This window comes from Schistocerca nitens, chromosome 6 (genome assembly GCF_023898315.1).
Source record: "Schistocerca nitens isolate TAMUIC-IGC-003100 chromosome 6, iqSchNite1.1, whole genome shotgun sequence".
Taxonomy (NCBI): domain Eukaryota; kingdom Metazoa; phylum Arthropoda; class Insecta; order Orthoptera; family Acrididae; genus Schistocerca; species Schistocerca nitens.
This window is the reverse complement of record NC_064619.1, coordinates 561029195-561056331: the sequence shown is the minus strand read 5'-3', so window position 1 is coordinate 561056331 and position 27137 is coordinate 561029195. Positions and strand designations below refer to the sequence as shown.

The 27137-nt window shown below is 36.8% G+C and overlaps 1 protein-coding gene across 3 annotated transcripts in view; it reads right to left on the bottom strand.

The window, feature by feature from the left end:
• LOC126262391 (venom dipeptidyl peptidase 4-like) overlaps positions 1-27137 on the bottom strand; it is a 605446-nt gene that overhangs the window by 28766 nt on the left and 549543 nt on the right. For all 3 annotated transcript variants that reach the window (XM_049959000.1, XM_049958999.1, XM_049959001.1), the window contains exons 5-11: positions 26611-26663; positions 26264-26475; positions 23347-23516; positions 15553-15647; positions 15342-15465; positions 9491-9726; positions 5155-5380 (exon numbers count right to left, since the gene is read on the bottom strand). In XM_049959000.1, coding sequence (XP_049814957.1) covers positions 5155-5380; positions 9491-9726; positions 15342-15465; positions 15553-15647; positions 23347-23516; positions 26264-26475; positions 26611-26663 — 1116 coding nt within the window. The remainder of the gene's footprint in view (positions 1-5154; positions 5381-9490; positions 9727-15341; positions 15466-15552; positions 15648-23346; positions 23517-26263; positions 26476-26610; positions 26664-27137) is intronic.

Here is a 27137-nt window from a genome sequence, read left to right as displayed (position 1 = left end):
TCCCAGTGCCCCAGGGTGACGGGAATCTACTCCTTGGCATACATGGGGAGTTAACAGCGCAGATATCAGCAGAGTGACCCCTGTGTTGTCAGGAGGCTACAACCAACAGGGTACATGGAAGGTCTACCACAATGGACTCGCTATCGTGCTGAATATGAGGTGCAAAGAATTCCATGGTCATTGTTGGCACAGAAAATGACACTGCATAGTGGGTGGAGGATAATTCACCCAGGAAGGTGTCCTCACCCAAGAGATGGAGGATGAGCGGGACTGCAATGCCTCGACAAGGAAGTGGGCCAAATATCTCAATGCACGATGGACACTATGCATCATGTAAGACGCCCTTCCGCAGTTGGCTCACTCTTTGGGAAAGTTTTGAAAAATGGAGGTCAAACCCTACAGGGGACCAGCTCATAAAGGTCGAAAGGTGTGAGACTCCTTTTAGTCAGTTCTTATGACAAGCAGGAATACCTTGAGCCTATTCTAACTCCCGGGCCTGCAGGGGGCCCACTCTTGTGTTTTCTGGTCCAAATTACTTGTCATGAAGTTGCATTGTTCATGGTTATTTATCATACGTTGCTACCAAAATATGTTCTCCATTACTGTAAACCATGCTTGCTGTTGGGTGGACTTAAATAGTGGTGCCCATAATTGGAGGCAAACTGCTGAAACTGATGGATGGATTGCTTCAGCTCTGTTATAGGGCTTGTCATTACACACTGTTGTGGCATGAGAGTACTTATCTCAGCTGCTTCTCTCTTGGGAAAAATGTTCACTGTGCTGTGATATGTGGGCAAGGCAGAATTAATGCTGTTTTTGTTGTACTGCATGGGCTTCATGTTCATATTTGACAGTACAACAAGCTCCAAAATATTTATGTCCTCATGGCATTTGCTAATTTTATCAGCAATAGCATGGAATACTTTGCCGTTCATTGCTTATTGTCTTCACCTGTATTTCTGCTGTTTGTCAAAATTGCCATTTGTGGACAGGCATGAAAGTTCTTAGATAGGGTAACCAATTATGTGGGCTTCTACTTTATCCACATAAATAATTGCATTAGCTTTAGAATGTACAGAATCAACTTTTTGTTCTCTACAAATGCACGCAAGAATGTTTGTTAAAAGAAGCTAAAAAGGAAACGCGTTGAACTTAAATTATTTCAGCAGCAAAGATAACAAATGTCAGAGAGTTCACATGTGATTAATTCACTGATATATTATAATATAATATATAGAATTAATTTGACTGAACTGGCATAATGTTTAATTCACTGAATCATGTGATATTGTAGTGGATACCAGTTTGTTTCTTGATCCCATGATAGTTTATATGTTGCTGTTTAATGCCCGAGACATATAAAAGACATTTATGTAAATAATTTATGATCTACATAACTGTGTCTTTATTTTAACATGCTGGCAGCATGTATAAGGTTCATATAGCTTTACTACATTTAGAAGATTATGAGAAGTTTGAAGGAAAAGAAGAAGGATGGAAGGAGGGTTAGGGCTAATATATTGTCAACAACTAGGCCGTTACAAGTGGAGCACAGACTCAGAGTGGAGATGAGTAGCAAAGAAAATTGGCCATGTCCTTTTCAAAGGTAACATCTTGGTATTTGCCAGCAATTTAGGAAAACTATAGAAAAGTTAAATTTGGAGGGCTGAACAATGATTTGAACCATCATCCTCCCAAATGTGAATCCAGTGTCTTAAACATAGCACCACCCTTCTTTGTGGATATTGCATTCATTCACATATGGGCAAATGACATATTGTGTGTCAGGGTGTAGGTATATTATTAAAATGGGATACAATGTATTACATGTTCTGAAATTTGATTTCGTTACTGTAATGTTCCCAGAAGATTACGAAACAAGAAACAAGGTGAGTGAGGATGAACTTGTAGCTTGAAAAATAACAGCCCAGCTAGACAAGACTTATAGCTGTTTTCTTCATTGTATGGGTATTGTGCAATGATCAGTCCTCAGCTATGTAACAGCACCTTTTGCTAGTTTGAAAGGCATATAAAACTATTCACTAAGGATGAAGATTAATGAATTTTGTTCTTTCATTACAACATCTCAAAATATTAACCAAAAATGTATGTTGACTTTTTGATTGCAGTAGGCTTCAAAGTTGACATACACCCTTTTATGTGCTACACTGAAAAAATAATCAAAAATCTAGAAAAAGACAACAGCTTATTAGGAATAAATTTAGATCTCTCCAAAGCATTTGATACTGTCAATCATGGCATTCTTTTAGAAAAACTGGAAGCATTCATGGGACAGAGAAAAAGCAGTTTGAATCATACCTACAAAACAGAATACGGATTGTAGGACTACTCCAACCACAAAATAAATTTAGTGTCAGATGCAAAAATGTGGAAATAAGAGTGCCGCAAGGCAGTATTCTAGGTCCCTTATTGTTCCTTGTCTACATAAATGGCTTTCACACCTCAGATGGAGTAGCAAAGGCCATACTATTCGCAGATGACACTAGTGTGATAATAGGCGCACCAAAGCAAATGCTGCAAACAACTACTGATCAAGTAATTAAGAATGTCCACACTTGGTTCAGTGCAAACTGGTTGACATTAAATACAAATAAAACAAATTATATGCAGTTTGGGAAAATGTGTCAAAATGTAAATTTTGATCTGTTGTTGGGTGGCAAGGCCACAGACAGAGTGGCATCAACAAAATTGCTGGGGATTCATGTAGATGAAAATCTTAATTTTAATGATCATGTAATGAAACTTATGCAGAACTTAACTCAGTTTGTTTTGCTCTTAAGTTTATTGCAAATTTTTGTACTGCAGAGGGTGCCAGGATGGCATATTTTGGCTATTTTCAGTCTCTTGCAACATACGGAATAATATTTTGGGGTTCCATCACTTGCTGTCTAAAACAAATCTTTCTGTTACAGAAGAGGGCTATCTGAATAATAGCACACAGTCATCCACAGACGCAATTCAAACCCTTATTCAACAGGCTTAAAGTTCTAACAATGCCTTCCTTATATATATACAAATGTGTTTTATATGTTAGAGCCCACCTTGCAGATTTTCAGACAAATGCCAACTTGCATAACTACAATGCTCGAAATAGCACAGCACTCCATACTCAGCAAACAAAAGGAACACACACACAAAGGCGTGTGAGCCATATGGGTACAAAACTCTGCAAGATACTGCCAGCCTACATCAGAAAGTTAGAAGATGAAAACAGACTGAAGGTAGAATATAAAAAATTTCTACTTGAACAATGTTTTTACTCGGTAAATGATTATTTAGCCCAACAAATAATTCTGATAATGAGTGGTTTCATTGAGTATATTAGAAATTATTTTTTAAAGTTAAATAAATGGATGTATTTTCCAACAAGTTTATAGACAGTTTTCAATATAAGCTTTAGTCCACTGATTGAGACCACCAGTGACCAAAAGGTTGAAGTAGTTAACATCATGAAATGGTCACATACTTGGAAGAATTTGGGTGAAAATAACTTATTTTTTCAGCATTTTGTGGTTAGACGTACACTCCAAAAGTAGGCACTAATAAGAATATCTGTTTTACATAGCACAAATATAAATTCTATTTGTAATTTTGTTTGATGAATTGTTACTACTATCACTGCTAATATTGTTTGAGACCCAAAAAATTAAATATAGTGTAGATGAAAACTTTGAATGGGCTGAAACAACAAATTTACAAAAAATAAAAATATGTCTTTTCTTTATTGACATTTCAATCATCCTCTTCCTAAATACATTCTAGCAGGGTGCCTTGGCTGTGCATCAAATAGACAATGTTTTTTGTTGATATTACTGTGTATTAGCCGCTGATGGATCTTACGGGTCTTATGGTTGTGGTCCAGGAAACCTTTTCATTCCTGAAATTTTGTCCAGAGCTGCGCTGCACATCTTCATAGTTGCTCCTGGTTCCACTGGGTCTTACTGACTGACAGGTCAGACAACAGAGAGCAACATAAGTACTGTGAAAAAGGGGTATGATAGAAGTTTACCTGTGATTGGCCAAGATAATCATTGTCAGAGATAAAACTAATCTATCAAACTCTCATCTGTCAAAGATAAAACTTATGTAACAAATCTGTAGAGCTGTTGTCCACGTATTACTATGTTTCATGGGTTCTGGGAAGCACTCAGATCCATAAAGGATAAATGCCCTCCTCTGCTGGCAAGTGGAGTACATAAAATTCTATGCACTTGTGGTAAGGTCTACACTGGAACTATCAAGGAAAGCATGAATATATGGGTGAAGGAACACAAAAGTCTTCACCAACTTGGGAAAGTAGAGAAATCAGCTGCTCTTCATCAGGGAAATAATAAAGTGAAGTTTTCCGAAATAACAATTTTATCTTCAATGACATACTATTATCCATGGCTATACAGAGAAGCCATCAAAATATATAAACATGAGGATAATTTTAACAGAAAGTAGAAGCCATGAAACTAGTGATACATGGATAGTAATTCTATAGAATTGATAGATAAATTTTATCTTTGACAGATGACAGTACAACAGTTAAGTTTTTTCTTTGAGGAGAATTACCTCTGCCAGTCCTGAGTAAGCTTCTATGAAATGCATTTCCCGCAATATTTACAATACATCATCCAAAGTTTGACACATCAGTTGGCAAGACGTACTGGAACCAGGAACACCTCTGAAGATGCCCAACACAGATCTGGACGAAACATCAGAAACGAAAAAGTTTCAAGGACCATGGCCATACAACTTGGAAAATTTGCCAGGAGCTAATCCAAATGACCATAAAAGCCTTGATTGTATGATCAGTACTGTGTATGTTGACAACAATATATTTTAAAGTCATAGGGAATGTATTTAAAACATGTTCATTTCTTTTATATAAAAAAAAGTGAAGATGCTGCTCAAATTATGAGCACATGGAAACACTGAAATGAAAACAGCAAAAAAAAAGAATAATAAAGTGACATTATTTAACAATCACATAGATAGAATAGTTTAAGAGCTATTTAAAAACAGCAGATAGTGGATGAATATGTATAGTATATCATTAATTTGTATATGCCTGCTCCAGTTAGATAGTTTATTTTCAAGTAGATATTTCAAAAAGAATAATAATATTTCAAAGACTCAGACACAAACCTTGCTGTAAATGCTAGCTTCTGGAATGTCAGGACCAGCACAATTTAACATGTAGTATGAATTTTTCTTGCTAAATGCTGCCTTGTTGTACAAGCATAATTCATTGCCATCTCTCGTTTTGGCATTGCACGATAAACACTTCGGCAGTTCTTTTGCTTCTGTGCTATCTGAGACACTGTACAGATGTGAAACTCCAGGATCTTCCTCTTGATTTGCCAGATAAAAGCTGCAAAAATGAATATAAAAGACTCCCTTTCAAATGTGAATTATTCTGTATTGCTAATACTGCAATTATTACTGTTTTAAGTACTTTCACATTAAGTGTTAGATTTCCTAGTAAGATGTTGAACAACAGGCATCATTCTTTTATGTAACACAACTCCTAATAAGATTTGAATTCAGTAATACTGCTTTATTTTTGTAGCTATTGGTGTCTGAATCGAAGGAGTTGGTCAAAGACTTTTTGACAACTGCTTTCTTTGTGGTCCTTTTTCCCTCTAGAAGATTATCCAGATAATTTAAAGACACTGACAGTTAGATGATATGTTGAAAATGTTGGGCATTCAAAATGTAACCAATGTGATTTTAAATTACTGTTGTTTGGCAGATGGTACTTTGTGTTGTTGTAAAACACGAAAAAAATCTGTTTTTTTTTTTTTTAATCTAACTAGGCCTTGTAACTCATAATTTTTAATTATTCTCTCAGCAGCCTTCGAGAATATTGCCAGTAGTATATCTTCAGTCTCCCTTATATTCTTGGATAGGTACTCAGTTGTGGACATTTACAATGTGGCAGTAACTATTGTTTACTGTTAGCTTCTCATTATTTGGCAGTTATCTGCACAAAAATGAAAAATTGAGAGAAAGGCAGACTTTATGACATGTTATGCTTTCTTCAAAGAGCATAGGAGAGACTTGCTTGTCCAACTTCTTCACTTTTTCAAGTTATTTCAAATCCAAGAAACTGAAATGATTCGCACTCATTGGCACTGAAGTGTAACTTACAATTTGATGATTATTGCGCTCCATCAGTATCCAAGTCTAGTCAGTGACAACAAATGTTTCCGCATTTCTACATCTACATATACAGGGTGTTACAAAAAGGTACGGCCAAACTTTCAGGAAACATTCCTCACACACAAAGAAAGAAAATATGTTATGTGGACATGTGTCTGGAAACGTTTACTTTCCATGTTAGAGCTCATTTTCTTACTTTTCTTCAAATCACATTAATCATGGAATGGAAACACACAGCAACAGAATGTACCAGCATGACTTCAAACACTTTGTTACAGGAAATGTTCGAAATGTCCTCCATTAGCGAGGATACATTCATCCACCCTCCGTCTCATGGAATCCCTGCTGAGCTGATGCAGCCCTGGAGAATGGCGTATTGTATCACAGCCGTCCACAATACGAGCACGAAGAGTCTCTACATTTGGTACCAGGGTTGCGTAGACAAGAGCTTTCAAATGCCCCCATAAATGAAAGTCAAGAGGGTTGAGGTCAGGAGAGCGTGGAGGCCATGGAATTGGTCTGCCTCTACCAATCCATCGGTCACCGAATCTGTTGTTTAGAAGCGTACAAACACATCGACTGAAATGTGCAGGAGCTCCATCGTGCATGAACCACATGTTGTGTCGTACTTGTAAAGGCACATGTTCTAGCAGCACAGGTAGAGTATCCCGTATGAAACCATGATAACGTGCTCCATTGAGTGTAGGTGGACGAAACTAAAATGAGCTCTAACATGGAAATTAAGCATTTCCGAACACATGTCCACATAACATCTTTTCTTTATTTGTGTGTGAGGAATGTTTCCTGAAAGTCTGGCTGTACCTTTTTGTAACACCCTGTATATCTGTGCTCCACAAGTCAGAAGGGTAAATGGTGTAACTGAATAAATTCCCCCCCCCCCCTTCCTTATCCATTTGCAACTGGTGTGCAGGAAGAAATATCATTGATACCTCATGTCTGTATTAATCTAATTTTGGCCTCAGGGTCATTACATGAGACAGAGGACAATATAGGTTCGTTTTTTTTTTTTTTTTTTTTACTTGTTCTGGAATGTGGGCCCTTAGAATTTAACACAACACACAGTGAGCGCCTTTCTTGTAGTTTATCCACTGGAGTTTGTTGAGTGTACCTTTGATACTCTTGCACAGATTACTCAAACCAACAATGAAGTTCACAGGTCATCTTGATTCTTCTCTATCTCTTTTGCTAATCTTACTTGATAAAGCTCCTACATTTATGAATGATTGATGAAAAATACTGAAGAATTAGCTGAATGAGGATTTTGCAACTTTGTTTCAGGGGAGTACCCAGCAAAGAGCAGGGGAAGTGCTCCTCCTCCCTCCCACCTCCCTCAAAGAAATTATTGTCTTTGAAAAGGAAGGATGGAAGATTAGGATTCAGTGCTTGCAATTACGTCATTAGAGATATAGGGGCCTATCAATGATGGGTTTTCCCCACTTTTACTACCTTCTATGTCAGGAACCTTCCTCACATGTGTTCTACAATGTTTCTGAATTTAAACCATAAATCATCCAGTAACTACTACTCAGAGCTGCTATTTTTCTGTGTAATTCTCAGGAGATTTTCAGTTACTTTGTTTCTGCACTTCTTAAGCATAAATATCTTCCTCCTGTTCTTAAATTTTTATTAAATACTAATAATGAATGATGCCATAATACTCTCGTGGTGATGGCCCTTCATTACAGCCACTGAATTGAAGAGTTCAGGTACGTTTGTTGCCAGAAAGTCTCCACTGTTCCTGTGTGCAGCAACTACATTGGCTTAAAGTTTAAATTTACAAAGAAAAAGTAGACAACTCAATTTTATGCTTACTTTCTGATATATAACACAATAGCTTAGCTAGTTACTTGTGCTTGTGCTGGGAGATCAGCTAAGTTTCACTCATGATGAAAAGGAAAAGTTCCCTTAAAATCTTATTTCACTGCTCTACTGATTATTTCAATATAGCACTATATGAAATCGTTTTCTTTGGCAGATATTGTTAGATGCACATGGTTTGTTTGAGTTTTCTATCACTGCACTTTTAACCATATCTCTTTTTTCAGTACTGATCAGACATTTATATTGATGAACTGGCCTGTAATAATTTTTGTTTTATTTACACTTATTCTTTTTCATTACATTTCTGATCTTGTGTTCTAGGTGACACGAATTATTTACATCTACACATACATCCGTAGTCTGCAAATCATGTGACCTGCATAGCAGAGCTACTTCCCATTGTATCAGTTATTAGGATTTCTTCCTGCCTCATTCACATATGGAATGTGGGAAGAATAGTTTCAACCCCTCTGTGCATGCTGCAGTTAGTCTAACCTTATAGTGTATTCCTAGATTCATCATATAAACCTGGTTCTTGAAACTTTGTAAGTAGGCTTCCTTGGGATAGTTTGCATTTAACTTCGAGTGTTTGCCAGTTCGTTTTCTTCAGCACCTTTGTGACACTCCCCCATAAGTCAAACACACCTGTGATCATTCATGCTGCCCTTCTTCCTCTATGAACCAATGGACCAAAGCAAGCCACCCAATTTACCTGTGTCTGAACCTATGTGATCATTCCATTTCATATCCCTACAAATCGTTACACCAAGGTATTTCTATGAGTTGACTGATTCCGGTTGAGACTCACTGATAGTATAATCATAAAATATTTTTTTTTTTCATTTTGTGAAATGCACACTTTTATAATTATGAACATTAAAAGCAATTTACTAGTCCCTGCACCAAACTGAAATGTTGTCAGAGTCCAACTAAATATTTGTGCAACTTTCTTCAGACAGTACTTTATTGTAGATAACTGCATCATCTGCAAAAGTCTGAGGTTACTGTTAATATTGGATATTGACACCAATTAATCCTTTGGCAGATTAGAAAATTGGCTCTGATGAATTAAATTCATGTAGACTCTGTTTCCAGGAACACAGGTTATTCAGTTATTAATTTATTCAGTGATATACGTACAAAACAGACCTAAGATGAAAAAACAACAAATTGCTATACAAGGTGTCAGCAAAGAAAATGACATACTTGTTTCCAACAATTAATTTTGTCTGTAAGGTCATTAATACGTAACTTTGTGTGTGTGTGTGTGTGTGTGTGTGTGTGTGTGTGTGTGTGTGTGCAAGAATGAATGAGATAGCTGTATAGAGACACAAACACTGACTCCACTTGTCAGGTGGTGAAGGAATTAATAATTTATATCATCAATGAACCATTCTGTATTTCACTGCTATTTAGCTATTTAGCCTGACACAATATAATGACTTGTATCAAATAATGTAAATGATAAAAATCTTACATGGTTCTTGTTGTTGTGTCCCAAGCCAGAATTTCCGTTACCACAAATTTTCCTGTAGTTAGAGCTGTCATTTTAGGAGGAACAAAATTTCTGTCTACTAAAGTTATGTGGCGAAAGGCACCATTTTTCTCATCTTCCTCTTGTGGCAATATTATAATCATTTTATCACCATTATCAAAAAATTTAGGTGGCACAAAAAGGTCTATCCATCCTTTAGGTTCTTTCATTTCTAATATCTGAAACAAAGAAAACATTGTGTTATTAATATGTATAATGCAATATAACTTCATTGTTCCATCACAGCAGCAGTTCAGATGAAGTGAGAATGAATGAATGACTGTACTACTAAACGTAAAATATTGTAAAGAAAGATGAAGTAGTACATAACACATGTACAAAATTTGGAAAGAGATCGTAACTTTTGAATTTACAGATTTTTATTATTCAAAAACAAAAGACAATTATATGTACAGACAAATCAATTCATGACTTTGCTCACCAAATAGAACTGAGGAATTTTTAGGTATGGGTCAAATATTCACCTGTTTGCTTACAGTGTGTAAGTGGGTAAATGTCAAGAAGAAAAAAATATGAAGATCCAAGATTCAGTCCTTTGACAGTCTTAGGGTTCTTTAATTTACTTATTGCTTATTTCAATTCTGCTAATGCTTTGTATTTGTGAAAAATTTTAGGTTGCACCATGGTTCAAATTCCACATCTATGGTCTGCATGTAACAAGCTGGATAAGGCAGTTGGAAGAGCAGAAGAAGGCAAAAGCAAACTGTATCCAATAGAACAATACCTAGCAAGGCACTGTGGTATTAAAATTCAGTCTGAGTTGAAGGAAGCTTTAGCTTAATTGTGACTCACAACATAGAGGAGATGTTTAGACACAGAGGGCACAAAAAAGAGACTGCTAAACATGTGAGCTCTTTGCCAAAACGCCTTCGTTCACTGCAGTCTCTTTCCCCCTCTCTCTCTCTCTCTCTCTCTCTCTCTCTCTCTCTCACACACACACACACACACACACACACACACATGACCACCACCTCTTGCCAACACCTCAATAAAAAAAGTATAGAGAGGCCTAGGCATGGATACAGTAAGAAGGTTGGTTCAAATGCATATGATCTAGTACATATGCAGAGACAAAGAGGCTTAAAGGCTAGACTAGCATGGAACAAGTTAGTCTTCAGTCTGAGGATCACAACAACAACAACAACAACAACAACATGAGACAAATATACAGTAGTAAAAAGGAGAAAAAAGTGAACTTAAAAAGACAAAAACCAAAGAAAAACAACAGAAATCACAAAATATGGAAGAGAGAAGTGTAGAAAAAGGATTTATGCAAGTTGAAGCCAGGTGGACATGAGAACCAGATACATGCTGTACATAAGATTATTATCTGAAAAGTTCTGCGAGACTGGTGCTACTAGGAAGGATCAAAATTTCCGACATGATGTAGCAAAACTGAGATGTAGCTCTACAGCTTATTATCTGCAACTGTATTTACATTAACACTAAAGATTATTTATCTCTAGGAGGATACTCTTTTAAGTTTTTGGAAATGAAGACTAGATGGTACTAGTGTGACATTACACTGCGATTGTTTTAAAATTTCTAATAGTTAAAACAACTGTAGCTCAGAAAGAAGCCACGTTGTTTGCTTTCAGTGAGAATTTAAAGAAACAGTGTTGCGAAAAAATGGAATTTCAGCTAAAGGTTTTCATTGGATAATTGTTTATGATATTCATACAGACTTACCTGAACAACAAATTGCTTTTGTTAATTAATCGTCTTCAGAAAATATTATTTACAATTGACTTGCAGAATTTTTTTGTGGTCATGAGTGTGGAAATGATGAATTTTGTGAAGACCAACCAGATCAATTTTTGTTCAAAATAGAAACACGGGCACTGTGTGCGGTACTACTGAAGAGGATGTGTATGGGACTTGCTACGAGATAAAACATCCTTAGGCATATCGAAGATACAGTACATTCAATTTTGCATGAAAATTTAGCTGTGAAAAAGATCTGTTCCTAACAGATTCCACACAATTTGATGAAAGCATAAAAGACAGGCTCAAGTCAGTCGACGAACAAAGTTCTCAAAAAATTTGAACAAGGAAACGCAATACAAGGTTATAACTGGAGACATATTTGATTTATTCTTATGAGGCAGAAACTAAACAGCAATGACTTTTGGGGTGCTCTGTGATAAACTGAAACCAACAAAAAGGGTTCATTGAGAAAACTTCTTGTTTGTTTGTTTACACTAGCATGTCACAACTATTGTTTTAGAGGATCAAAGGACAGTTAATGCTGAATGGGGCACAACTATTTGTCTGCCAAAAAGCATCAATGAAACCCAGAAAAATGGGTGAAAATGTTGCTCAGTTCTTCTTTATAACGATACCAACTGTCAAACAACATGTCAAATAATTTATTATGTGGAGGAGGAAAATATTAATTAAATGTCACATTGCCCATATTCATGTGATTTACTGCCTAAAAACTTAATTTTGTTCCATCAAACCAGACATGAGTGGACTCTAATTTTCATTACATAATCTGTTGAATCCTTCTAAAACTACATTTTTAAGATACCAACATTAGAGTGGAAAAAATTTAACCAGGATTTGTTCAAATGCATGCAAAAGTGTTTAAATTTAAAGATGAATATTTTCAGAAAGGATATAATGATTTGTACCAAAATAATGCATAAAAACTTAAAATGTGCCCTTCTATCCACCATTCATCTTTACCAAGAGCTTAATGATTGTCATGCCAACACACAAATCTAAACAATGGTTGTAATTAGTTAGTATACTTTTTGATGTAATAAGGTTGGAGCAAGCAATAGGAGAGTGCATAACACAAGCATTGCTGAGGGAAATGTCACAATCACAACCATTAAATTCTGAGAGGGTTTGGTTGGGTTGTTGTGTGGGAGGCAACAAGACAGTGAGGTCATCGGCCTCATCAGATTAGGGAAGGACGGGGAAGGAAGTTGGCAATGCCCTTTCAAAGGAACCATCCTGGCATTTGCCTGGAGTGATTTAGGGAAATCACAGAAGACCTAAATCAGGACTGCTGGATGCGGGATTGAACTGTCGTCCTTCCGAATGCAAATGTGCTAACCACTGCGCCACCTCACTCGGTGAAATTCTGAGAAAATAGACTGAGGAGGTGTAGGGCCTGGCTAAAATGTCAAACATGATAGGAGGGTTTGGCAAACTCTGTGGGTTAGTTGGGGAGAATAATATACATGGTGAACTTAATCTTCAAACACAATTTTGAGATTGTGAGGTCAACTGATGCAGTTCAGAGCAAGATAGATTTTTTTATGCTTATGGAACAATTAGAGTGGCTACTTTTTTATGTGAACTGACCTACTGTAGGCAGTGAATCATAATCCATATAGAAGTATTACCACAGATGTGTAGGATATAAGGCAAGGAATATTTCATGTGGAATTTGTGGCAAAAGGTAACACGTCTATTGATGTACAGAAACGGTCTTCAGCTAGATGGAAGCTAACTCAAAAGAAGGTGGTATGGGCTCCAGGAAAAGACAAAATAAATCTTATTTATGAAAATTAATTAAGTTGTTGTAATAAATATGAGAATTCAGGTTCGTCATAAATCCTCAAGATGTATTTGTACAAGGAGTAGGAAAGGAGTTGGTGACTCCTGAACTTCAAGAAAACCACCTGCAAGTTGCCAACAGGATATACATGAACACACTGTATACCTAACACAGAACTCTACATTAATGAATAGTACTGCAACAAAGATCTTTGAGAAGCTTTTTTACAATGGACTGCTACAGTTTATTAACAAAAACTCGTTGCTGTCAAATCATCAGCATGGTTTTAAGGCAATCAAGATCCACAACCACAGCAGTCTTCAAATTACTGCATGCAATCCTAAAAGCTATAGGTGAAAAAGAAATGGCTACTGGAATCTTCTTTAACCTATCCAAAGCATTTGATATTACAGATCACTCTATTCTATTATATAAATTGGAAAGAAAGGAAATTAGAGGTATTCCAAATGAGTGGCTTAGGTCATATCTTACTAACCAACAACCAAAAGTTGTTCTTAAACTGGATAAAATCCCTGGAAATGTTACAAGAACAACAACATTCACATCAGAAAAAGCTACAGTAAAATATGGTTGTGACAAGGGTTGACTTTAGGTCCATTCCTCTTTTGTTTGTATATAGATGACCTGAATGAAACTGTCCACGCCAAACAGAAAACTTTATTTGCTGATGTCACCTGTATTTTGATTACAGGATTAAACCGAAAAGACCTTCAAACATCTATACATACATCATTGCTGGAGCTAACACACTGGTTTGAAAAAAATAAACTTTTCATAATCACCAAAAAATGGCCGCCATGAACTTTTCATTTATACCACCCTAAGCAACAAGATGACCACTCACTGAAAATGAATAGCGAAAGTTTAAAATTGGTTGATGATGTGAAATTCCTAGGAATAAATCTGCAGAGTGACCTAAAATGGAACACACATGTTAAAGTTCTTACAGCTAAACTGTCATCAGTCTGTTACATGGTATGGATACTTAACTCAAGCTGTAACAGAGAAACAGTAACACAAGAACATCACACACACTTCCAGTCAGCAGTTAGGTATAGAACAATATTCTGGGAGAATGCACCTCGTAGTCAAGCCATATTCAAAGCCCAAAAACAAGCTATCAGAATCATATGCAATGTAAAGGAACAATATTCATGTCACCCTCTTTTCCCAACATGGAAGATACTGAACACTCCATGCCTGTACTTATTTGAAATTATTTATTTTTTACAAGAGAATATTTAGGAATTTTCAATGCATATTAGCAAAACAGCTCTGTGCACAGTCATGGAACAAGAAATGGCAATAACATCCATGTCTCCTACACCAGAACGTCAACCTATCAGAAAAGTGTTCTTCGTGGAGGTATGTAATTGTATAACGTGTTCGTAACAACATCATGAAAGGAAGAAAGCTTGTTTTTTCAAAAGACCTTAAGTCATTTCTGATGGATTGCAGTTTTTACTCTGTAAATTAATTCTTCAGCAATTGAATTGAAACCTTATAATGTAAAATCATCAAACGTAATGTAGCAATCATGTGCATGATAATAACATAGTCATTTTATTTTATATCAGACTTGTGATAAAGTCTGTTATATATGGAAAAGTAAAAATTTGCGTTTGCATCAGACTTGTCACTTACACACACACACACACACACACACACACACACACACACACACAAATAACAGTTTTTCACCCAACAGTTTATTGCAGTTCCCATATTATGCAGAAATTATTTAGTTTTATTTAGCTTTAAGAGTTTTCTTTTCTTTCTTCTACTACTGACATTCAGTTACTTCCCTCAGTGAGAATTTCTGTCCTTTTTTATTCTTTTTATGTACCTCCTTTTTTCTTCTCCCTCCAAGAAATGAAGAGTTATTTGAATTAAGTTCACTGTATACCAATTCGTCTTATACCTTTCAAGCATAGCTTGAATGACTATCTTTACTTTACTGTACCCTTTGTCTCCTGTTTTTAAAATCTCTATTTCCCTCAATGCAGATAATTTTATACTTATTATTTAATTGCACATTTTTGACCTCACTTTTATTTTATGTGCCAAATGCAACTCTTCTTCCCATCTCTCTTGCCAACCTCTGTAGTAGATTAAATTTTAATGAGGGAGGAGGAAAAATGTAGAGTAACACAGCAAATTCATGAAAATATGTTAAAAATTTGATGTTCACATCAAAAAATTTATATAATGCTCTAAATATTATTGGTGCCAGCTTACATTTTTACAAGAGAAGTCCACTGTGCTGCATACAACTATTGCTGCTTCATTTTGCACCCTGTTCATCCAAACAGCAGACACCTCATTACTGTTAGCCCAGGACACAGCTGTTAATATTGGCTCACTGTTTCAAAGAGAAAGAAAAAAATAGTTTATCAGAACATATTGTTTGTTTTATGATGACATTCATGTACACCATTTCCTGTTTTACCTGTTTGCCAATTCTTTTGGTGGAGGTATATCAAAAGCACTGAAGCCATCTAGTTGTACAACAGTCAATGATACAGTTGGATTTGGCGTTCCAGGCTGGAAGAGGTAAAACAAATACAATGAGAATGACTGATTTTTATATTATTTAGCAAATACAGAACACATGCAACATGAGTTTTATGCTATGGGGACTTGAATGTTCTGTTTCTTCACTAAACAGTGTTTCCTATATGGAAACTTTACATGCTATGGATTGCAATAATGTTCCATTTTTTTTTCAAAAAATTAAATGAGGTCACTTGGACCTTTGCAGGAGTGTCAAATAAATAAACTGAGGATTTCACAGTCTTAGTCATATTTTGGTTTATTTGAACAGATAACTGGTTTTTATCTTAGAGTTTTCATCAGATCTTAAAAAGAACAATAATTCACCTAATGTGTACTCATAGATGAGATGGATGACATTTACATCTATTGCCATGTGCATCACTGTCCTTTTTAAAATATAAAGATAGAAGTAAAGTCAAAACCAGTTATCTGTTTAAAAAATAAAAGTATAACAAAGACTTAATTCTTCAGTTTATTCAATTTCTGAAATTTTTGTTAGTTTTCAGTGGACGTCCATGTTTCAAAGACATAATTCTTCTGTTTATTAGAACACTCAAATATTCTCAGAATGCAAAAAGTCAATCAGTTAACAAATAATCATTAAGATTGAGGGTTATTTTAAATACTGAATGAAACTGGTAGGAGAATATTTATTGGTATAGTTCGATTCCGCTTCCTCATCTAACTTTTCCCGGTGCTTACAAGTTTGAACTCTACGATCAGCTGATACATGTTGCAACACGATACTATACTGTTTCTAACACTCATTATATAAAATTCTGATACCGCGCGCCGCGGAATTTGAATCCACACCAGACGTCATGGACGTCGGAGACCCATAGAGGTCTCTGCACCGTTGTGCCATAAGCTGTGGCGGCGCGCGCCTCCTGGCCCACTTTTAGTGTGAGGGCGCCACAGTGAAACACGTGGTCCCAGCAGCCAATAGCGGCACCCCCGATAGCATACTTAAGCGCCTGCTTTGTGCTCAGCCAGCAGTCTAACATTGTGTTGCGTCTCAGTACATATCGTCTCAGACAGCGTATTGACTTCGTGTTTCTATTCCAGTGGATGTGGTTGTCTCATTTTGGTTCGTTACTCTGTTGTCTGTTCTTGTTGTGTCATAAGGTGCTCCTTTGGTCATGTCTGTCCTCTCCCATTGTGTTGTTGTTCGCGGGCCGCTCCGCAGGTCCCGCGCGTTTCTGTCACTACTACCCCGCGACCGTTCCAGGCACCGTTACAACAAAAATGATGACAAAAATTGTTGCAACATCTGTGTATCTATGAACACGTATTCAAGGCAGCAGGGAAGGAAAGAATAAGACTTACAGCTTAACTGTGAAACAAAAACAAAGCAATAACCAAAATAATGGCAATCCATTTGAAAGGGCACATTTTTGAAATCAAAATCTGGTGCAGGGTAGCTGTACAATGCTCAACTCATCCTTGATAACGATGGAAGGCATAGTAGCTATCCAAAACATGACTGACCAACCTCCTTGCTGACCTCATAGGACTCCATACATAAGATGTTTATTGGCCCTGACTGCTTTCATTCTCTTGTACAATGCACATTGAGCTTTGGACAAATTGTGCACACATTGGTAAAGACAGAATGATGATACTGAGCCAACTTTTGTTTCAAGTGTTTCTTTACTATCCTCATTTACACACTGCAATGCCAGAGTTTTGTACTTTTGTTCGTAATAGGTACATTGAGGCCAAGTTGATCAGGTAGTTGCAGATTGTCTGAGTCAACATAGCCCTTCCAGCTGCCACCAAAAAAGGAAAGGAAGACTGAGGTTTAATATTCCATCAACAATAAGGTCATTAGAGACTGAAATAAATCAGAATGGGTATGAATGGAGAAGTGAATCAACCATGCCCTTTGATTGGATCTATTTCAGAATTCACTTTAACTCTTTCGCAGCTACATACATGCTCTCTGCTTTCCATGCTGAACACAGCTTTGTTGTGGCTGTACTTTTCAGAAAATGCTGATATCAGGGCTGAGAAATGGCATTCCAGCCACTGTGAAATACTTATCATCTGATTTTAAGAAAGCTATTTGCTGAAAAAATTTGATGCTTCCCCACATTTTACAGTGTGATATCTTCACTCAATAAAGGACTGAATTGCTTTGTATTATTTGTATAGTTACTGTGCTGCATAAAATTAAGTAATACATTGCATGCTATTTTAAAGAGTTTACAGAGGTAAAAATGCACTGTGTAAACTTTGCACATGGTTGATTTTATGCTTATACATCACTGTGTATGACATCTAGATAATATATCAAAATTTTATTTAAAATTGAGAATAGAATGATATCTCATTTTGTTCTTGAGCGATGGATTTTTATATCCCACAGACAGTCTCATGCAACACATTTCTGTCTCTGTGAACTGGGTCTATTTGGCCATGACAATCATCATATTTCATAAGTGGTTCAAGATACTGAAATGAAGTTCTTTATTTTTTGCAAATGACAGCACACATTGAGGCACATGTGTTGTATGATAAATATTTGAAACTTTTTGTTTGCCAACATATGGAAGTAACTCATCCACAGCAGTGAGAGTTCGGTGGTTCAGAATACGTACAGATGTCAGTAGCACTGTAGGAAACCCCAAGAGGTGCATGTATACACGTGCACCGTACCTGTGCAGCAGCAGAGGAGGACATGTATATATGTCCACAGCACTGAAAGGGTTAAGCAAAAGTCTAAATCTGGATAACCAGCTGAGGATTCCAAATGACGCTCTCCTGAATATGAGTCTGCTGATGTGATATCTCAGGTTTTCTCAGAGTGATTGATTAATGGTGCACTTTTGAGTGTTTATCTAAGTTGTTGTTACTGTTTTGTTATGCATAATATTTCAATGACTGACTGTCATGTTCTTCAAATGCTGGAAGTTATGCTGATATGTGTACTGCCTGTAAGGACTCTAACCAGTCTGGAAGTACACCATTAATGAGTTCATTGCCTTACCACTGCATCAACTCCCTCAGTGAAAAAAAGGTCAAAAGGGTATTGAGAAATGTGTTTCCTGTCAAAAAATGTCAACCTTTTGCACCAGAATATAATAATCCATTCCGAATCCAATGCAGAGAAATTACTTTTACTTTTAGTTCTAGTACTGTGGCTGTGAATTTCACAGTTCACCCTAAATTCATTCTTATTATTAACTTGCTATTGCCCATGCCTGTACTCACATATCAGTAGTTTTGTTATGATGAGTGATGATGAATAAGTAAGCTACTGTACGTGTGATAACATCAACTACCCTTAGGTCTCTGCCTATTTGGATAAGTATGTGCACCCTTCCCTCTTCCTTCCCTGTCCCCCCCCCCCCAATCCCAATCCTACCCCCCCCCCCTGCCCCTCAAGCCAAGCTGACCTAACACACGATGCATGTGCAGTGCCAAGCAGTGCATACAGAGGGGTATGGGCAGGAGTGCTCATCTATGAATCATGGTATTGAATTAACTATACGTTATACAAGGTGTACATTATGCAACAAATATTGTAGAAGTATAGATTAAACATGATTAAGATTATATAAGTATTGTATTCATTACTTCAAATTGTATCAAGTAACATATATCAACCCAGAAAAGCATTGCCACTAATACGATAAAGATCAAGAGTCAAAGAATTAATAGATTTTCAAAGAGTAAATATTTTTTTCCTAATTCATACATTATTCTTGAAATTAATTAGTATCCTGTACCACACACTTTATAAAGCAGCCTGTGTTCATCCTCAGGATTCAAGCTATCTCCATACCAAATGCCATTGAAAACAGTTCAGCTGGTTACTCCTGAAAATGTAACAGGGTTATTTTCACATTTACACAATTTTTATGGCTAAAACTTTCAACTGTGATATCTTTTTTTCCCCATGGTTCAGTCTTCATGGAATGAAGCCCATATAGTGCCCAAGCTATTCTCAAATTACCTGTGAAAACCCCCATTAAGAACTGTCTAGTAGTTTTGGAGATGTGTTTTCAAAGAGACAAACATGACAGTTTTACAGATTTATTATTAGTATAGACAGATGACAAACATTATTAAGAAGTACATTTATTAGCCTGTAAGTGTAAAAATACCACATGAAGTCCTTGAAGAGCTGGATTTTTTGTTATACAGACATACAGCTGCCACTGTGGCTGATTGTGATGATGTACCTACTGAAATATCATCCCTAGCAATGGGGAGTCAAGTTTAGGACCTAAAACTCTAATCTTTATTATGTCTAAAGCTTTTTTGTGGAGCTGGGGGAGCTTTTAATAGTGGAGACATCTTTCTAAAACTTGAATATCTGCAATGAAGTGTTTCTCCAACCTTAAAAATTTGCTTATTTCTGACTGCAGTGGTTTACTTGTTCCTTAATAATGATGTGGAGACTAACAATTAAGCCACTTATTCACTTTTTTGACACATTTGAGTACCTTTGAGAAAGTTCTTCTGTTGTCGTTTTCATCTGATTCTCTTTGATTTGTGCCTGTTTTGTTTCCAGTCTAGCTGTTTGCAGCATAAATTAACTGCAGTGTTTCTGTTGTATATATTTGTAGTTTAGCAACATATGAACATGACTGTGTCCTGTTGACCAATTTTCCCTTACAGCAAAACAAAAACAAATTTTTTTCACTTTGCACACAACACACACACACACACACACACACACACAGATTAAATACATACATACATGTCGTTCATTTTAACTGAAGACATTGAAATATCTTGAATATTACTCATTGGATCAAAATAAGTTATAATTGCAATTTGTTTGTCTCAGATGGGGACATCCAATGACACCACATTTGACCTATCACTCCACCCCATGGATGGATGGCAGCTTTGAAATATTTTTTTTCCTTCAGATTATGATTCTACAGCAAAATGTACATGTTTTCTCTGAATCATTTTCTTCATTTTGCCACAGATGGCACCATAATCAGAGGAATAGAAATGAGAGCTCATTTGTAATTTGTGATGGCTTGAATATCCAATGGTACATGGGACCCCTCCTCCATGCTGCAAGGGCAGGACAGGCCAGTATTTCATAACTTCTAATTGGAAATCTCATTCACAATGTTGTGTTCCTCCAACACATTGAATAGGAGACTACTCAACATGCCACTGTGGCCATGGCTCGAGGTGAATGCTACTCTACTTTTCCAATTAGAGTAAGTGTTCAAATGTACTACCACCAGCTCCAGTACACTTAGTGATCCATTTTTCAAATGACTGCACAAAGGATATAAGCATTTTTGTGGGAATGTCAGCACAGACATTTCTGATGCGGTTGACCATGTCTTCATGGCCTGTTGGCACTTGCTAGTAAGCCTCACCTTTTCCTCACAGAAAGAAATCCGGTGATGCCAAATCCAGTGACCTAGTAGACCAATTAACAGGGTCACCTCTGCCAACCCACAGACCAGTGTAAACACAGTGTAATAGCTACCGTGCTTCAATTGTGTAATGCACCGGGCAACTGTGATGCTGAAACCATATACGCTGTTGAACATTCAGGGCGACATCATGCAGTAGTACCAATAGTTCCTCTCCCAAAAATGTTCAATATTTGCCTCCATTCAATGTGCCTTCAGTAAAATACAGACCAATGAGTTTGTTTCCCATGATGCCACACCATACATTTACTGGCCAAGGATGTTGATGGTCAACTTGCCATTATCAGTGGGGATTGTCCATACTCCAATAATGCATGTTATGTCAGTTAACACTACCATGGTTTGTAAATGTAGACTCATTGGAAAATAGTACCTCAGCAACAAATGTGTGGGTAATGATCAAAGCAGACGAAATTAATTAAAATTTGTGCTGGGCCGGGACTCAAACCAGGGTCTTCTTGCTTGCTAGGCAGAAATGTTAACCATTACACCATCACAGTACGATGGTCAACATTGTTGCATGAACCACCTAAACTGAGTGCCCTCCCCAGCACAAACTTCAATTCATTTTTCCCTTATATTTCTGCCTAGCAAGCAAGAAGACCCAGGTTCGAGTCCCGGCCACAGCACAAATTTTAATTCATTTAGTCTGCTTCGATCATTATTGTAGATAATAAAAAGAGACTTAAATGTCTCAGGGAAACATTTAATTATTAAAAAAATGTGGTGGTTGTTTGACTTTGTTGATGTGCCCTTCACAAACACTACCCGGTTATGGAAATTGACACCATGGAGTACTTGATGCAGTGACACTTGGTAAGGATGATACTTATGATGATGCACTATTGTGACAAAAACTTCATATGGACACACCAGAATCGCAGTGTTATTTCCAGGCACTTATCCTTGGGTTGTGGTGCACTGCTGCTAGTACAGCTCTTTCATGAGCTTCTCGTGTAACACATTTGCTTCATTTCTTTTTGCCATTCTGTATGCTACCATCAGACATAAAGGCATCCACCACCTTGTAAAAGAATAAACAAGAGGGAGCTTTCCCTTGGGAAATGCTTGGCATACAAGGCAACACCAGCCTCAACATTTCTCCTACATTTTCAGTAAATCAGGATCATTTCAATTTTTTCTTCTGGGTTTGCAACATTCATTGTCCACTTGCCTGTCTGTTCTCCAAATGATAGGTAGACATGCAGGCAATGAACACTACACAAGGATTGCACTGTTTAGAGCTGCTACCTGTTCTATGTCTGCATGGTATGTGAGCTCTGGTCACAATGTATTGCCTGTTACTACACGTCGTAGTTCGCTACATGGCCATGGTGGCGCATTGGGTAGTCCTCTGTTCAACGTCAGAGGAATACAATGTTGCAAATGGGACTTCCAATTAGATGTTATGAAATACTAGCCTGTCCTACCCTCACAGCATAGAGGTGGGGACCCATGTGCCATTGTCATAAATTACGATTATGTACCCATCTCTATTCCTTCAATTACAATGCCATCTGTGATGAAATGAAGATAATGCTTCAGACAAAATGTACATAGATTTTTCTGTAGAGTTGCGATCTGCTATAAAAAATGGGGATTCCCATTGAATATTTGAAAATTGGCCCCTGCCACTCAAGCACAAGGTAGAGCGACAGGTCAAGTGTGGTACATTGGATGTCCCCCGCCGAGACAAGCAAATTAGAATTATAATTTTTTTACCCAATGTGTAGTTTTTGAGATATTTCAATGTCTCCAGTTAAAATGAACACCCCATGTATACATAACCTAAAGAGAGCTACCTGATTTCACGTTTACTTCATTATTATGCACACATGTAAAAGTATGAGGAACTATCCTAGCTATTGTGGCCATTAGTTTCTTTCTTGAGAAGAAAATTGGGATGGGCTGATTTAGATTAGTGATGTTAGAAAGGAGGTAGATCACTCAGACCCCAGGAGGAAAGGGAGCCATCTGTTATGAGAACTGGGAGAGACAAAGGTGAATGTTATACTATACATAACACACTTGGCACTATAGTCTGCATGTTTCAGTTTGTAGTATAAGTAATGATAGTGATGATATCATATAAATGTAATGAAAATATTTGATTATCATGTAAAGCATCAGGAAATTGTCAGCTACCATCATTAGCTTATGGAAAGCTGAAAATGAAACTTTCAAGAAATGTGCCTCAATATTTCCCAATTAATGACTAATGTTACATTTATGAGATTACAGTAGCTTTGCTGTTTTGGAGAACTGGTAATCACCTTTGGGTATCGTACATTGACAGCTCTTGTGTACTGGAACTCCAGATTTGCAGGAGATCCGTAGTATGGAATTGTCATAACACGTGTTAAACTATCATTAAATGTTGCATAAGCCAATTTCTTCCCATCTGGAGAAAACCAGAGTGCTTTATTTGATGCAAGGACTTCCTCTGAAAAAAAAAAAGAAAGGTTAAATTCAGTAATTGCAAATCCAGTTCCAGTAACATTATGTTAATAACAAAAAAATAAGTTCCCTTTTGGGGACAAAACGAAACAGCTAAGTAAATGCATATAATCAGTTAAACTAATACTATTTCCTACAACAGAAAAGAGAATGCGAGTTTGCTAAAATTGTGCATGTTGAGAATAAAAAGTTTGGTAGCATTTTTAAGAAATGAGAAAAATTATTATTTCGGCAATGAAATGCAAGTTACATATGTCTGATTGAAACACATTAAGCAATGGGTATGATTCTAGAGACATTGATTGTTCATTGGCAGTATGATCAAAGTACTAATGTGAGGATCAGAAGTCTACTCAGAGCCAAGAACTTTAATTTTTGCCAAAACTTCAAGGAATGTAGAATATTCATTTTCTGTTTCTTGCTGACAAACTAGAGCAAAATTCTATACTTCCAACATTGTCCTGTATGAATGTTCACTATTAATATGTGGGGGTAAATCTGTCAGACACACGGCCTAAATTTAGGAGACATTTCATAAAATATGCTGTGGCTTTCACCACAGTTTCTGGTAAGTCTACTGAATCAGGCAATGCCTTAATGTCTCATTAGTCAAACAATGGAAAATCAGATCTCAACTTGTAACAGCAAGGTAGCTGCTGAAAACAAGATACTGACTCTTGTGCTTTTCTGTAACAACATTTGTCACAGTGCACAAGTGTCATAGGCAAAACACCGAAATAGCAAGCTACAGAGGGAGCTATCAGATGTGCCAAGGCTTTGCAATTTTGATAACATGGGGTCTGAGATGCTCTAAATAAATGATATATGCTGCTTACACTTCCTTATAATGTTGCTTCAGAATATATTAAAATGCAATGTGAAGATTTGTGGGCTGTTTGGATGTGACTGCATGGTAATGTGAGGGCAGGCATACTCGTTGTTGAGGTCCCAGCCAGGGAGGATCACTGTATTGTTACACAAAGCACATTGTGCATCTTCGCATCTGGTCTTGCCATCTAAGAACAAGTAATAGACTTCTTGCAACATTCTGTGTCATCCTGCACCATTGGTCGGAGACTAGTAGCAGCTTAACTGGGGCGTTATTGTCCCAAGCATAGGCTGCTGTTAATACAATAACATAAATAGCTTTGTTTGGAGTGGAGCTATAACCGAAAACTGTGGACTGCTGACGAATGCTGCCACATTGTGTTCAGCAACGAACTGAAGTTTGGCACTACTCCAGATGACCATTGTTGTTTGGAGAGATCCAATTCTTCCAATGTTTTTTTGGGAGGCATAGCATTATTACTACTAGCATCATGCTGTGGGGAGTCATCGAGTATGACTTCAGGTCACTGCACAAATTCCGGTAGTGACTGCAAATTCTGATAACACAACATAGGTCCTGAACATCCTGTGTCCTCATGTGTTACTTCTCAATCAACAGTATTGTGGTACTATTTTTCAACAGGACAGTGCTCATCCACACAAGGCAAGCATCTATACGAACTGTGTGCATGATCATAGACTGGATACAACAGTTGCCAGCCAGTTTACAGCAGGAAATGATACAATGGCTTTATGATGCCTTTCTCAACTGAATCAGATCATGCACTAAGTCGGAGGACATGTGATATCATACTGATAAACTGACACATACTGTCAAGTTCTTTGAAAAGGTGACTTGATTTTGTAATCATTGCAATAACACCACACACTTTCTGAACCTGTGAAGTTTCATGCTGGATGCTTCACCTTTTTTTTTTTTTTTAAGGCAGTTTACAGTTCCTTAAGTTGCCATGTGGTAACTTAAACAGTTAAGTGCAAGAGAGACAGCCATCACATTAGAATTTTTAGTGTTGTCTGTGGCAGGATGCAACAATAAATGTGGATTGTCTAAGTTTTACTGTCCAGCAGACACACAGATTTTCTGCCTCTTTTTAAAATAAAAGTATCAAAATGTCAGTTCAGTTTTATTAAATAGTGTCAAGTATAGCTTTAAAAATAAGAAGTGTGTTGTAACATAACTTACAAAAGGAAAAGTTTTGTGTGATTATATAGATTTTAATGAGCAAACTAGGATATTTGAATCTCTTTCCGCATACAGTTTTACTGAGCTTTATTATGAATATCTTTTGTGAGAAAAGATGACTTTTCTTACAAGTTCTCATAACAGTCCGAATTATTGGGGGAATTTATGCTCTTTTTGTGACTTTGTATACATGCTGCTTGCTACATTACACCTCAGTGGTTGGGTAATTATTTTAAGAAATTATTTAAGTGGACCAGCACAGTTGATATTGCTGAAGTTGGCGTATGAATGGATCTTCATAACAAGCAAAATGCTCGAAAGCTATCTTAGACAGAACACAAGTAATATTCTGTAGCATATCTATGGTTATCTACTTATGCTGATTCTCCATGGGGACCATAAACAAGATGGCAGCCACATGCATTAGCATGAAGTGTGGTAGAATTCTGTCACTTAGATGTAATTTTGTAGCTTGTCTATTCTGCCAAACACATTGTTTTATTCCTTCTTTTTCTTTTGTAGATACTATTTGTCTATTTCCATCCAAAAATATTTATCTTATCTGATTCTGTCATCTGCTTCATGAAAGGTGAACTCTTATATAATATCCATTGAGTATTTGCACCTAAGAATATCTGTTGCTGCATAATAAAACATTTCCAGCATCGGTGTGCCAATAAAAGCTAGATTATCTTCCTTACCTTCATATACCCAGTCTGGTGTACCATGATAAATTGATCCAAAGCTACCTGTGGTGGTAAGCTTAAACTCTCTAGCAAGTTCAGCTGTTGGGCGGTAATATATGTTATTGTGGTAAACATAAACAAGTGCATTTCCAGTGGGTGCCCACACAACAAGCTGCAACACCTTGTTGTCTAATAGTCCCTCACTATTTACTAGAGGCATTTTTGTTCTGCAACAGAGAGGGAGAAACTTGAGAAAAGAAAACATTTGTATGAGAAATTTTACATGTGAGCATAATGGTTAATTACTACTTAGTAAACTTCCATCAAACAGCAATTCAGCAGTGCCTGTTTTATAAACTTACTTCTTCTCTATATTGATGATTTCATACTGGGCCAAGTAGGTATGTCTGAATAGCTGAAAGCAGAATAGATGATAAAATAAACATTTTTAAGTTGAAAAATTGGAATATTTACATAGAAAAGACATAACATTGATGATATCAGTGTAATTTTAAAAAAATGAAATACTTTTCACTTTATATGTGTGGATGGATATGTGTGTGTGTGTTGTGTGTGCGAGTGTATACCCGTCCTTTTTTCCCCCAAGGTAAGTCTTTCCGCTCCCGGGATTGGAATGACTCCTTACCCTCTCCCTTAAAACCCACATCCTTTCGTCTTTCCCTCTCCTTCCCTCTTTCCTGATGAAGCAACCTTGGGTTGCGAAAGCTTGAAATTTGTGTGTTTTTTATTGTGTCTATCTACCAGCGCTTTCTCATTTGGTAAGTCACAGCATCTTTGTTTTTTATATATATTTTACCCACATGGAATGTTTCCCTCTATTATATACATATATTGAATCACTCGTGAGTTACCCAAGTGTGAAATCAAT